The sequence below is a fragment of the Cebidichthys violaceus genome, unplaced genomic scaffold, assembly GCF_023349555.1.
Source record: "Cebidichthys violaceus isolate CVI_PGR_0920_01 unplaced genomic scaffold, fCebVio1.0.p SCAF_15, whole genome shotgun sequence".
Taxonomy (NCBI): domain Eukaryota; kingdom Metazoa; phylum Chordata; class Actinopteri; order Perciformes; family Stichaeidae; genus Cebidichthys; species Cebidichthys violaceus.
This window is the reverse complement of record NW_027176318.1, coordinates 13,499,628-13,513,570: the sequence shown is the minus strand read 5'-3', so window position 1 is coordinate 13,513,570 and position 13,943 is coordinate 13,499,628. Positions and strand designations below refer to the sequence as shown.

The following is a 13,943-nucleotide window of genomic DNA, read 5'->3' as shown; positions in this document are numbered from 1 at the left end:
TGGTATTCTTTAGAAGGTAGTATTTTCCAGCGTTTGACAAAGACATTGTGTAAGATAAGGTAATGATCTCAAAGTATGCTAGTTGTACAATAGTGTATTCATAGAGACACAATCCACGGCCTTTCCCCCACTTTAAACTCACAGCATATTTCCCCCCCCCCCCCCAGATCCCCTATATGCTGCGAGTGAGAAAAACATTGAGAGCAATTTATCACATCTGAGCGTTGCATTGACGTATTGAATGAAACAATCAGTCTCAGTTGCCAGCGGATACTTCCACCCATCCCTCAAGACGAGGAGCTCTGCTGGTGTGAAGGGAGGCAGCGCTGCCCTGCTGTTGTTGATCTACCTGTCCTGGCGGCGTGAATACAGGAGAATTAATCACCGCATGACATGAAGATAACACACCGACGTCACAGGCATAAGCTAGAATAAGCTAGAATATGGCGTGTTATCTATAGTAACATGGTTCTGACAATGCGATGTTGTTTACTAAACATTTTGTACCTTTTTTGTGTTTTAGAACACGGTCACAGAGCAGCTTCAGAGTCGCTATGGACGAGATCAAATCTACACATGCGTGGGAGACATCCTCATCGCGGTCAATCCTTTCCATAAGATGGAGATATACACTCCTCAGGTCTGTTTCTGAGCGCTTCCTTAACAAACCCAGTGCCTCAATAATGCACCGAATGTAGCCCGGCATATCTCATTAGTGCCTCTGCAGCTCTTCAGTCTGCTGCATCCCTTCCAGCCTCACCTGCACACAAACACTGCCCCTGTTTCTCTGCCCCTGTTTCTCTGCCTCGCTGTATTTTTCCCCTCGGTCACGGTTTTCTTCGCCTCAAGCTCGAAGCTATTTTCCCTCCCTCTCCTCCCAGAACAAAAAAATAAAATGACATCCATTTTCTTGTAGTGGAAAAAATAGCAAGTTTGTTTTCTTCCACCTGGGATCTACATTATGTTATCCTCTCCATTCATACGCATGTTTTAAATGATCCACCCTCTCCTCTTCATAGTACACCAAGATGTACATAGGAGCCAAGCGCACCGCTAACCCACCACACATCTTCGCTGTGGCTGATATCGCCTACCAGTCCATGGTGTCATATAATACAGACCAGGTAACGTAGCAGTGCTCAATCATTATTTTATAATGTGCTTTTAACTCAACTTGTTTTGATGAATCCAGTGTTGTCTTTGAGTTCACCGTCTGCAAGTAATAGTGGCAGTATTAGAGGACTAGGTCGATTAACACGAGTAGCATCTTTTAGTTTATTATTTATTATTACAGATTTTAGTTTTAGTGTCAGAGGTTGTAAACATTTCGACGATCTCTTGTGACTTCCCGTGGACAGTGCGTTGTGATCAGTGGGGAAAGCGGAGCTGGGAAAACAGAGAGCGCTCATCTGTTGGTGCAGCAGCTGACGGTGCTTGGAAAGGTGAGTCATAAATCCATACATTTCAATTAACAGCATGCATTCATGAAGTGCAACGGTAATGTGCCTCCCGTGTGGTAAATAATGTGTATGAATGAGTCCCAAAACCTTTTAGCCCAAATAGACAGTTTTAGGTCCTGACCCGGGAACCTGCTCATCTCCAACCTGCTGTGAATACCAATGTGAGCTAAATAAAAACTCACTCGAGGCAATTTGAACATCCTATGATCAGTTGATTTGAGGTTCCAGCTGATGCCAGTCATGATGAGCAACCCAGCTGAAAAGAAAAGGCCCCCTTTTCAATTCCCTCTTTTCACAGCCGAAATAAGCAGCGGCAGTGTCACTTTTTGGCAGAAAGGCATTTCTCGACAATGGGACTATTACTTCAGCTGTATTCATTTCCCAGTCCGCTTATCCGGAATAATGTTTCATTCAAGGCCAATAATCAGACGCTGCAGGAGAAGATCCTGCTGGTCAACAGTCTGGTGGAAGCGTTCGGGAACGCCTGCACTGTCATCAACGACAACTCCAGCCGCTTTGGCAAGTACCTGGAGATGAAGTTCACCTGCGGGGGAACGGTGGTCGGAGCGCAGATATCCGAGTACCTGCTGGAGAAATCCAGGGTCATCCACCAGGCAGTGTAAATATCACTTACTTCCCTTTTTTTTCCTCTCTGTCTTTTTGGCTAATGTAACATCATTTGACATTCATATAAATTCAAATCATGTCACGTTTTGTGAACGAACATTTCCAAGAAGGTTATTTCTCCGCCTGCTGGCCGGGGTTCACCGTGTGATGCGCTCCGTCTCTCTTCTGTGCACCTCTACTTCTCCATTTGAAAGCGCTGGCATTTGCCTTCAACCTGCACTTCAGTCACCGCCGATCTTTACTCCTTACCGCGTGTGTCTGGGGAGTGGACCGGGTCAAGTGGAGGGGGCTAGCTTATTTCCTGTTTGATCAAAGATTGCGGTCTTAGCAAGTGTTCTTGGTGGAGCTTCAAAGGCGGACTCGAGTATTTCATTAGAAAACAGACACACGGTTCAGACGGTTTGATTTGGCTGCAAGCATCCAGTGTGAGGGGGAAATAGCGAAGCTGAATTCATGCAGAAATTGTATTTCTGTTTTCACTCTTTTAGCTTTTAGCATGTTTTCTTTCCATTGTCTTATACTTGCAACACAGGAGAGGCGTTCATCAAAAGAGTAACGTGGCTCACATCGCTTTTTTAAGACCTGAATATATCCAAGCTACGTCTTTGTGTGTCTCCACAGAGGGGAGAGGAACTTCCACATCTTCTACTACATCTACGCTGGCCTGGCTGACAGGAAGAAACTAGCCCACTACAAGCTCTCCGACAGCAAAACGCCTAAGTAGGTTTGACGTTCCTCTGCCCTTCTCTGTGATTTCCTTCTCACGCTGCAGACTTCCTTCTCTCCCCGAGGACCCACAGTCCTGATCTTTGCGTTTCCTTTATGGATCTGCAGGTATCTGTGGAACGAGCACGTTAAATTAGGGCCTGACATAGTGAGCAACACCTTCTACAAGGAGCAGTTTGATGCAGTGGAGCAGTGTTTCAAAGTCATCGGATTCACCCTGGAGGTAAAACACTAATGCATTAATTACAGGCCATATCCTTGACCCTAACATTCATACAGACGTGCTCCCACACTCCTGTATTATATATGTAATGTGTGAAAGTCAGTGTTTAAAGACAACATGGAGGCATGCATACTAATCCAGTACATGCCATTTAAATCTAGTGTATTGATAGTTCCTTAGATCCTCTTTATGGCTTGTGATGGAGCATGAAGCTACAGGCACATGTAGGCAGTCAGCTGTTGGCATTGTGAAGGCTAATGAGGCCCAAAGAACTGATTGCCTCTGGGATCTGCACGTCAATAGTACTTATCCTGTAATCACTTGGCAGCACTGGAGGAACAACCTTCTCTCCTACAGAACGTCTCGTCTTGCATGAAATCACAGAGTGTGCATGGAGATGATCTTTGAGGAAAGGTTATCTATTTTTGAAATCTGCACACAGTAGCTATGGCCTTTAATGAGAGACTTCTTCTCGCATGTATCAGGACTAATGTATCGGTATTGTTTGAGCGCACGGATGAATGCACATTTTACTTTATTTTAATCTTTCAAAATCGTAGTATTATTAACATATTTGGTGCTCAGTGGTCGCATTTTAACATCTCAAACCTTTTTTTTCTCAATAAAATTAAGCATGCAAAAAATGCACTCTTTTTTTGTTTTTGTCTATTTAGCTTTTAGAAGCTAACGTAGCTCACGCTAGCTAACCAGCATGCCTATTTATGTGCTAAAGGACATTTGATTGTACAATTCAAATATGTTAAATTACATATTACAGTGCTTGAATTAAAATAAGAAACAGGATTTGTGGACACCAACAATAACTTCAGCATTACTATCTTTATTTATCAGAAAATGCTGGAACTGCCAAAAAAAAATCCCTGCACTCTTAACATGACTACTGTGTATTTTAAGGTAATAAAAGAGCAAAGTACAGTATTTGATTACATATACCAGCACCTGAGGTGGTACCGGATGTTATTTGATATTAACATAGCTGGTGTTTTCTACAGTAAATCACTGTTTATCACTTCTGCAGGAGCTGGGCAGTGTCTACAGCACCCTAGCTGCCATCCTCAACTCCGGCGATATCGAGTTTTCTCCCGTTGCCTCGGAGCACCAGACGGACAAGAGTGACATCTCCAACAACTCTGTCCTGGAGAACGGTGAGAGAGAGAGAGAGAGAGAGAGAGAGAGAGAGAGAGAGAGAGAGAATATCCTCTTCCACACTCCTCATCCTCACTCTTCGGCTCCTCTCCATTAAACTGTTATACTAAAATACATTATCCATCAGTGCAGACAGGCTTCAGAGGCATAATTACCAAACACACATCTGCATTGGTTGGATTTTTCAGGACATCGTTTCCCTTCAGTAATATGTTTTCTAAATATAGACATCTTTGCTGACTGGTAATTAACAGAGCCGTGTAGATGAAGTTCATTCATTCGATGTGAGAGAGTTCTTCGTCCCTGCGTGTTTTTTTTCTTGCATTTATTTTACTTCAGACATGTTAACTTTCATCCCATTCCTTATCTGATGTCCTCTCAGTGGCATCGCTGCTGTGTATCCGCTCAGACGAGCTCCAGGAAGCCCTGACCTCCCACTGCGTGGTGGCCCGCGGGGAGACGATCGTCAGGCCCAACACCGTGGAAAAGGCGACGGAGGTGCGGGACGCCATGGGCAAGGCTCTCTACGGCCGCCTCTTCAGCTGGATTGTCAACCGCATCAACGCGCTGCTGCGGCCCGGCAGCCACCTGGGGTGAGATCAGGAGCCCGGAAATGTGATGTGGTGCGTTTTGCCGTCGTGAATGCAGAATGAGGTCGTCTCAGGAAGTGTTCACGGAACGAAAAAGTATGTCACATGAACGTAATCGTTGCCAGAAGCACAGACAACTAATTCCAATCAGTTGCTTTTGGTCCTGATTGAAGCATCTCAACAGCTATCAGAGTCCCGTGGTGTTTCTTTTACAGGTGATCATTGTCCCCAGAAGATTGATCCTAATTACACTGGTGTCCTCTAGAGCCACCAGCAGGTTGAAATGTGTGGTTTGGATTGAAATGTCTTGACAACTGTTCCTCTTGGGATGCAATTTAATTTCTCCAATACTTTGTTTTATCACCAAATAGCTGCCAAAACTCACGACATCCCCATTAGCCACAGATTTACTTAGCAAATTAGTAACATATTAGCATCAGATGAAACATTATAGCTGCTTCACATTAGCATGTTAGTAGTACTTTCATTGTGAGCATGATAGCAAGCTGACGTTAGCATTTAGCGTTTGTGAAGAGTTTCAGTTTTTCTTCTTTTTTTACGTCTAAATATGTTTAAATTAATCTATTTCACAACCTGTGACAATAAGCCGTAATCGGTAAATTCTTTATTTTGAGGGTTCATGTTGACATATTGTGATTTTATACAAAGGGGAAGAAGTTTAATTGCTGCATGTGTATTGTGTCTAACCACTGTTTTTTTTACCTGATATTATTAACAAATGTGGTATTTTGGATGCTGCCAGACTGCAGTGGAATCAAACCAGACTTTTTTTTTATTTCAATAAAGTCGCTTTTCAAACTTCTCACCTCCAGAGAGGACGAGAAGGGCCTGAACATCGGCATCCTGGACATCTTCGGCTTCGAGAACTTCAAGAAGAACTCCTTCGAGCAGCTTTGCATCAACATCGCCAACGAGCAGATCCAGTTTTACTTCAACCAGCACATATTCGCTTGGGAACAGGTAAAGACTCCGATCAACGACCGACCATAAACGCTCTCTGAGTGCTCCGCTCCCTCCTGGAAAGCACTCTGTGTGCATTTTTCACCCTTGGCACTGCCTCATTTCCATCTAAACAGTGATAACATGACATCATTTGTCACTCTGCGCTTTAAGAGTGACGGCAAGGGTAAAACATGCTGCTGTCTTTATTTAGGGGAGGACGAGGTTGGCGAGTCTCCCTTTTTGTGCTCTCTGGTGGGTGTGTTGTTGCCTGGGGGGGGGGGGGGGGGCACAGAACGGTTTGCTAATGTTAAATGATTTGGTCTCACCCATGGAGAGGAGCTATAAATCATCCTCAACGAGGGTCAATTAGGAGTTGAAGACAGTTAGCGTTTGACTAAATCTCACTCTTGGGTATTGTTGGCACCAGGCCCAGAAATACATTTGTCCTACATTGCCACCGTACATACAGAGCATAGGGGGAATGTAGTGGGATATATGTGCATTAATAGGCTTCACCTAACCTGATTTACCTGAACGTTTCCATCTCTCCTAACACATGCGGGTTACATATTGTCCCAATCTGCATCGCCGCAGATTTCCTGATTTGTTTACCTCACAGATTGAGCTCCATGCTCGAATAATGCCTGAGAACAGATTTATCTGAGGGGGGGGGGGGAGTGTGTTGCTATGTACAGTACAGCAAGAGGTCAAAGAAAGGAATTCAACTCTCCATGTCGTTTTTTGTTGTTGCAGGATGAGTACCTGAACGAGGAGGTGGACGCTCGGATGATTGAGTACGAGGACAACCGGCCCCTCCTGGACCTGTTCTTGCAGAAGCCCATGGGGATGCTCTCGCTCCTGGACGAGGAGAGTCGCTTCCCGCAGGCCACCGACCAGACCCTCGTAGGTGAGTGGTCGTCAGCCGGGTTTCAGGTGGATTCACCGGTTAAAACCTGCATTTTGTCCGGGAAATGTTGACTGAGAAGCAACACTCTTCGTCTTACGATCTCTTCATGAGGATTTATTTGATACCGAGAGGTCTATAATCACTTAATACGAGATATAACGTACGTATAATGATAATAATATACTTAACTTCAGAGATCTTAGTCTTACTGGTTTGGTGGGATGTTTAACGTTTGTTTCATTGGACATTTTAGAGAAATTTGAAGATAACCTGAAGACCAAAAGCTTCTGGAGACCAAAGAGGGTTGACCTCGGCTTCGGTATTCACCACTACGCCGGAAAGGTAGCTGATATTTGACTGGGTTTTTTTTATCTTAAACTGAAGCTACATCGCTGTGCGTCGGCCTTCACCCGAGTATCCTCCCTCTCTACCGACCCCTACAGGTGATCTACAGCGCCGCAGGCTTCTTGGCCAAGAACAGGGACACGCTGCCGGCCGACATCGTGCTGCTGCTGAGGTCGTCGGAAAACGAGCTCACGCGCAAACTCGTCACCCATCCCCTCACCAAAACGGGTAAAGAGGAAAGAAGTTCTTCCTCGGAAAAACAGTTTAGCGGCGCTAAATACCGACTTAAAGTGAAACGACAGGCTATTGTGACCTATTTTAGAAAAGGCTTCCCTCTCCTGACTGCCAGGCTTTTGTTTTAATAAGCTTGGCCTTGGCAGCAAGAGTAGCCTTTTGTTGGCAGAGTCATAATCGAGTCACAAAGCCAATAATCACATAATGACTCCTTTAAATTAGTCTCATCGAGTATCGAGCGCTTCATTCCTAACAGCAGCGCACATTAAAAGAAACACCACCGGACTCCTTTTATTTAAGTTTGATTAACGGTGTTATTTTTTACAGCGTGCAGTATGACAGGACAATATCCTCATTCATTTATCCCATCCAATAGAGCTATGCAGCCTCTTCCTGTGGATGAACTACATGTATGACTAACTCGCTGACTCTCATCCTCTGTGACTTCACAGGTAACCTTGCCCACACCAAGGGTAAAGGCGTAAACTCAATGCGCACGCCGACACGCACCATCACCTTCGCCAAGGTACTTACATCCCCGTCTACGTTATCTCTGTATTATCTTCTTCATCAACAACTCCCCTCTGAAAAGTTGTGCAATCTATTTCTTTTTAGCTTCTTCCTCTCACTACCAGAGCCTCAAGCCGCTCTTGATTTAACATTCTGCTTCTCTCCTCTCTTCAGTTTTAGTCTTCACTTCAACTGTAATCACAGCTTCTTCTATTCTAACCTTTTTTTTTTTTTGTTTCCTTTTTTTTTCCACATCTCTGTCTCTGCATTTCTATCGTGAAAGATGGGAGTGCTAACCTTGTACAATTCTTTCTCGTTCAGCGAGGTAATCGAGCATATTTCCATATAGTTTGTGTTTGAGTGTAGGTTATATTTTACCAGTGCAGACACTCTAGATCTCCTTTAAATGTACATATAGATACACACTTAGTGGTTTGTATATCTATAATAGTCAGTGACTCCTGCGTAGATCATGCATCTTTATTTTTTACAGTTTATGCAAAAAAATGTGTATTTTCTACGGAGAGGTATTCAGGCCTCTTTTATCTAGAATTTTGACAATACAGTTGAAATTTCAGTTATAAGAGTTAATGCTAGTAGTTTAATTTATTCTCAATATTTTGACATTTTTCTCAATATTTCAACTGTACTCTTAAAAGGTATTTTTACTTTATTCTAAACTCAAAATGCAAGAAAAAAATCTTACTCTTCCCTAATGTCCACTATATGTATAATATATATGTGTGTGTGTGTGTGTGTGTGTGTGTGTGTGTGTGTGTGTGTATGTCATTGTCCTCATGCATGTGTGTAGCCTGTAGAATGCTGAATGCACAAACGTCTTCCATCGTCATTAAGTCCTCTGAATGTAGAAGTTCACGTGTTCCAACCGTTCCCTCACCTCCTGCAGTAGATCGTCTGTTTATAGCAGCAGGCCTCATGCTGATACCATAGTGAATCAGAGAGACACTACTGGTGAATAGGGTAAAAGAAAAATATTATATATATATATTAATAGATATCACTATGAAACTTCCACAGTGGATTACTGGCAGTGTGTTAGAATTATATTACCAGAATTCTTGTTTCATAATCACGTTTTTGATCACTCCATAAATATGTTTATGGAGTATTTTTTTCAGACACTACGACTGAATAGGGTAAAAAGATAAACTAACAGATATCACTGTGAAACTTCCACAGTGGATTACTTGAATAAAGGCAATTATATTTTATATTACACGTTTTCTGAAATGTTATGTTTGTATATGCAAATGAGACACAATCTAATGCTGTCTATTGGTGAATTTAGGAGAAATCTACAGACGCAAATCGACAAGCTAGTAAAATAAACACCTTAATGTGTATTTTTCATGTTGTATTTCCACTTGTCTATAGATATAAATATATATATTTGAGATTTTTTTAGCTATTTATATATATAAATAGCTAAAAAATCTCAAAATTGACCAGTGCATGAAAATCATGTTTTTGCCCGAGGTGTCTCGCCTTTTCACGATTCCTTAAGAAAATATCAAAACTTTTAATTTTGCATTCAAAGCATTCAATAATCAGTCCGATTGTTGCCGACGGGCGAATGAGACCTTCCGTGAGTGAATTTGTTTAAACTCTGTTTGTGCACGATTGCACTGCCAAACGTAACGCCTGAGGCCTAAAAGCAATTGACAGTAGCTACATTAATGAACAGTGTTTGATGAGTTCTTGAATCTATTTCCATTCATCTGCATATGTTAGCGGAAGAAGCTCATCAAAGGCGTCGCTCTAAAGAGGCACAATGAGCATTGGGAGCGGCATCAGGCTGATGGCTTGCTGTAAACTGCTTTCCCTCGGGGTAATACTGCTGAGAATTAGACGTGGAGCTTGTTAAAATGATACGAAATATGTGCGGGTTAATACATTTGTATATTTAAATTCATGTAGCATTCTGCGTTGTCTTTTTTTAGTCAGTTTGTATTAGCACATAGTTGATTAGAGCAGTTTTAAAGCAAATACGTTTTGTTTGATTTTGAATTCGAGACACTTTTTGAGATTATAGCTTCAGACCACTTGTATTTATGCAGATAGTACTCTTGATTTATTTATTTTTTATCCATTTTCGCGTCTCTTTTGCAGCCGTCTCTGGATTTAAAGCTCATCCCTAAAAAAAAAAATCTTTCTTCCTGTGCCTCTTGACGACACAGTACAAATGCAAACGGTGATTGGAAGATAAAAAGCTTCAAATATGACCGTTAAAGATGCGACTCACCTGCAGGTGTGCTTCCGTTGACTTAGTTGTTAATACAGTAATAACTTTAGGTCAATGTCGTCCTCTTATGCTCGAGCACGACCCGCTTGGCTTCTGCACTAGAATGTTCCCTCTCATCTCATGAAGTTGTGTGTGAAGCTTTATGTCTGTAGGGAAACACGCAGTTCTTCATGAATTTATTGGGATTTTTTTGACCAGCTCTGTGTGTGTTTGTTCAGCCGGGTGAACCTGGAGACACGCCTTACCACCCGAGAGAAACCACCAACATGAGAACACAGACGGTGGCCTCATACTTCAGAGTAGGTTTTCTTTTCTCAACTGCTGATATCAAATTTCAAATTTACGCCTAAAGGTCCGTCTTTTTTTGCAGATGTAAGTAAGTTATGGAATGTTATTGTCTTATTACTGTTATATTGTCATTTTGTTGCTTTTTTTAAATTGTTAAAGTACTAATACCACACTGTAAAAATACTCCAAGTAAACGTCCTGCATTAAGAAACGTGCTAAAGTAAAAGTATGTCAGTATTATGAGCTTTATTTACTTAAAGTATGGAACGTACTCCTTGTGCAGTAAAATGTTCCCTGTCATTGTTTCACTATTATATATATATATATATATGATGTATCTGGATTAATAATATTGGAGTATTAATGTATATGTTGCATTTTGCTGCTGTGGATGTTTACGGTTGTGATAATCTTAACTTCTTTATATACTCTTGGGTAGTTTAATCGTCGGCAACGCTTCATATTCTATAAGATCTTCATGTTTGTAAGAGAATGTAAGATGCATTTTCCAGCTGATCCAAGAGGCTAAGAAGTGAAACAAATTCTCAACACATAAAGGAAGCTTCATCCGTCACCTTATCAGAAATTACAAAACAATAAATTAGAGGAAAAGCATATTCTCTGAGCAGGAAAAGTAACAAATTATAATCTGAAAAGTAACTAAAGCTGTCAGACAAATGTGGCGGCGTAAAAAGTATAAACTTACATAAGATGGAAATACTCAAGTAAAGTAAAAGTACATCAAATGTATACTTAGTTACAATCCGACACTGCGCTCTTCTTGTACTCTTTCCTAGTACTCTCTGATGGACCTGCTGTCCAAGATGGTGGCGGGTCAGCCTCACTTTGTCCGCTGCATCAAACCAAACAACGACCGCCAAGCCAACAAGTTCGACCGGGAGAAAGTCCTGGTTCAGCTGCGATACACCGGCGTGCTGGAGACCGCCAAGATCAGACGGCAGGGCTACTCTCACCGCATCCTGTTCGCCAACTTCATAAAGAGGTCAGCGGGCTTCACTTCACAACTCAATCAGCAGGGAGCAGACATGTTGTTTTCTAATCGAGTGGAGGTCAGTGTGTGGCGTGTCGGTGTTCCAGCTGTTGTGACTGACTGTTGCAGGTATTACATCGTGGCTTTCCATGCTCACGAGGAGCCGCCTGTGACTCAAGAAGCGTGCGCCGCAATACTGGAGAAGGCCAAGCTGGAGAACTGGGCTATGGGGAAGACGAAGGTGAGTCGCTCAAAGTGTTGATTGCCAGCTGTCATCAAGTTAGTTATATGTGACGTGCCATATCTTCATTTTAAGCAGCGAAAGCAACAGATTAGAAGCTGCTTTCCTTCATGTTTTTGTTCACTGAGCTCTGCTAATAAGAGCGTCAGAACTTATCCCAAAATATGTTGTTTCTATGGAGGAGCAGCATGAGCTATTAACAGCAGCCTGTGGTACTATAGTGAGATGGAGCATGCCACAAGACCTGGGCTCAAGCCCCAAAAGTCTCTATTTAAGTTCAGTGCAAAAATACCAGAGACAGAACCTCATGCCGTTCACTCACTGTGTTCCCACTGGCTTCCCAGTAGCACTGACGACAAAATAAAGCCCATGTGAGCTGGTTTTGATTCCCTAATCTCATTTAATAGCCACGAAGGCAAGGCTGTGAAACTCACGACTGCATGTAGTTCACTAACGCTCCACAACTTCACCGATTTCTTGGAGAACATGAGAGATTATTTGCATGAGAAAGGATATTAAATGCTCCACTGAACTTTATTAAAACGCGTGCCGTCCTCCCCAGTTGATAAATTACATTAGGGCAATTATTTTTGGGGGGGAAAACAAGTTTTTTGAAATTCTTTGTTTAAATATGCAAACGAGGGAGTATCTCATTAAATATGTGCTGATTTGAATACATTTCCAGAACATTGGATAAAGCCGGGTTCAAAAATTCTCGTTCCGTTTTGTTGACGTGGTTTTTGTCAGAGGGGATTTAGTAAATCTCTTAGTATCACTCCGGTAACCAGAACATATTGTTAACAGACATTAAAGACAGGAAAGTTTGGTAGTAGATGTCTCCATGAAACTTACTGACGTTAAGACACAAGTTTCTCGAAATGTTATGTTTAAATGCAAATGAGGCAAAGTAGTAAAGAAACACAATGTGTCCCGACTCTCAGGTGTTCCTCAAGTACTACCACGTGGAGCATCTGAACCTGATGGTGCAGCAGGCCACACAGCGGATCATTCTGCTCCAGGCTTACGTCCGAGGCTGGATGGGAGCCAAACGATACCGGCGGATATTAAAGGAGCGAGAACAGAGCGCTCTGGTGCTGCAGTCAGGTTAATAAACCGTACACTCCGTTATCTGCTGGACTAATGTTTTTTCATGCCAGTTCACGCTTTGGATTTTCGATTCACTCTCTCCAGCTTACAGAGGTCATAAAGTTCGGAAGAGGGCGGCTGATGACAAAAGCAAAGTGAAGTTTGAGGCCTTCATCGTCCAGTTTCAGGCTGGTACGAACCAGCTGAGATGGAATCGGATTTACAACACAATCTAAAGTTCTAAAGTTGTCGTGTGTTAGCGTTGGTTTACGTTTCTCTTGTTCTTCAGTTTGCAGGAGCTATCTCGCAAAAAGGAAATACAAGGAGTTGCTGGATGAGAAGAACAAAGCTGCAACCAAGATTCAGGCTCGCTACAGAGGCCACAAGGAACGGAAAAGCTTCAAAAGAAAGCGGTATGAAACAGGACATCTTTGACAATAAAGCACTGAAAGAAAAAATGTTCTTTGACAATTTTTGTTTGTTTGTAGGGAAGCCAAAGAGAAAGAGAAAGCAGAGAAGGCCCTTAAAGAAACAGAGGAAGAGACTCCTGAACCGGAGAAGCTCGCCGATGAAGAAAATCCCCCTCCTCCCGTCGACGGAGCGGCTAACGAGGAAGATGAAACCAAGGCGGCCGTGGTTCTGCAGAGCAACTTCAGGGGCTACAAAGAGAGGAAAAAGTTTAAGGAGAGAAAAAAGACGATGGCTGGGGCCGAATCGGAGTTACCGCCGAATGCAGAGGTGGAACAAGAAGGTGTGCGAGAGGAGGAAAAGACAGCCGACAAACAAGAGGTGAATGACGACGAGGACGAAAGCACGTATGAAGCGGAGGAGAATGATGACAGCGATCACACACAGGTGGCAGAAGATGACGAGCACACAGAAGTGGCAGATGAAGAGGAGATGGAGGCGGCAGATGCTGGAAAAGCAAAGCCGGCGGAGGACGAGAAGGAGGAGAATGGACAAGAGGTTGTTAATGTAGAAGAAGAAACCAAGGCTGCCACTGTCCTCCAGAGTAACTTCAGAGGCCACAAAGAGAGGAAGAGGTTGCAGGAAGAAGGCAAGATCCCAGCTAAGAAACAGAAAGCAAAAAGTCCCACTGGTGAAGAAGAAGAAGAAGTGCCCACGGCGAGCAGCGCTGCAGGGGAGGAAGAGCTGCCCGAAGTTCAACCACCAGCAGAGGAAGTCGGCAACGAGGCGACAGAAGCAGAAGAAGAATCAACGAAAGCTCAAAACTCAGCAGATGTCGCTTCAGGTGACGTCAAGTCAGCCGACCAAGACGAGGCCAAAGCAGCTGTGGTGCTTCAGAGCAACTTCCGCGGCCA

At 43.0% G+C, this 13,943-nt stretch overlaps 1 protein-coding gene across 6 annotated transcripts in view; it reads left to right on the top strand.

Moving 5' to 3' along the window:
* myo3a (myosin IIIA) overlaps positions 1-13,943 on the top strand; it is a 53,663-nt gene that overhangs the window by 29,740 nt on the left and 9,980 nt on the right. For 4 of the 6 annotated variants that reach the window (XM_068710177.1, XM_068710176.1, XM_068710172.1 and 1 more), the window contains 21 exons: positions 524-640; positions 1,020-1,124; positions 1,359-1,442; positions 1,877-2,079; positions 2,709-2,807; positions 2,922-3,036; positions 4,076-4,202; positions 4,586-4,796; positions 5,627-5,774; positions 6,510-6,663; positions 6,917-7,005; positions 7,107-7,236; positions 7,695-7,768; positions 8,036-8,077; positions 10,234-10,314; positions 11,101-11,306; positions 11,424-11,535; positions 12,477-12,639; positions 12,727-12,813; positions 12,911-13,034; positions 13,110-13,943. The exon at positions 13,110-13,943 is cut by the window's right edge and continues 502 nt beyond it. In XM_068710177.1, coding sequence (XP_068566278.1) covers positions 524-640; positions 1,020-1,124; positions 1,359-1,442; positions 1,877-2,079; positions 2,709-2,807; positions 2,922-3,036; positions 4,076-4,202; positions 4,586-4,796; positions 5,627-5,774; positions 6,510-6,663; positions 6,917-7,005; positions 7,107-7,236; positions 7,695-7,768; positions 8,036-8,077; positions 10,234-10,314; positions 11,101-11,306; positions 11,424-11,535; positions 12,477-12,639; positions 12,727-12,813; positions 12,911-13,034; positions 13,110-13,943 — 3,305 coding nt within the window. The remainder of the gene's footprint in view (positions 1-523; positions 641-1,019; positions 1,125-1,358; positions 1,443-1,876; positions 2,080-2,708; positions 2,808-2,921; positions 3,037-4,075; positions 4,203-4,585; positions 4,797-5,626; positions 5,775-6,509; positions 6,664-6,916; positions 7,006-7,106; positions 7,237-7,694; positions 7,769-8,035; positions 8,078-10,233; positions 10,315-11,100; positions 11,307-11,423; positions 11,536-12,476; positions 12,640-12,726; positions 12,814-12,910; positions 13,035-13,109) is intronic. The other 2 variants (XM_068710178.1, XM_068710174.1) reach the window with 1 other exon arrangement.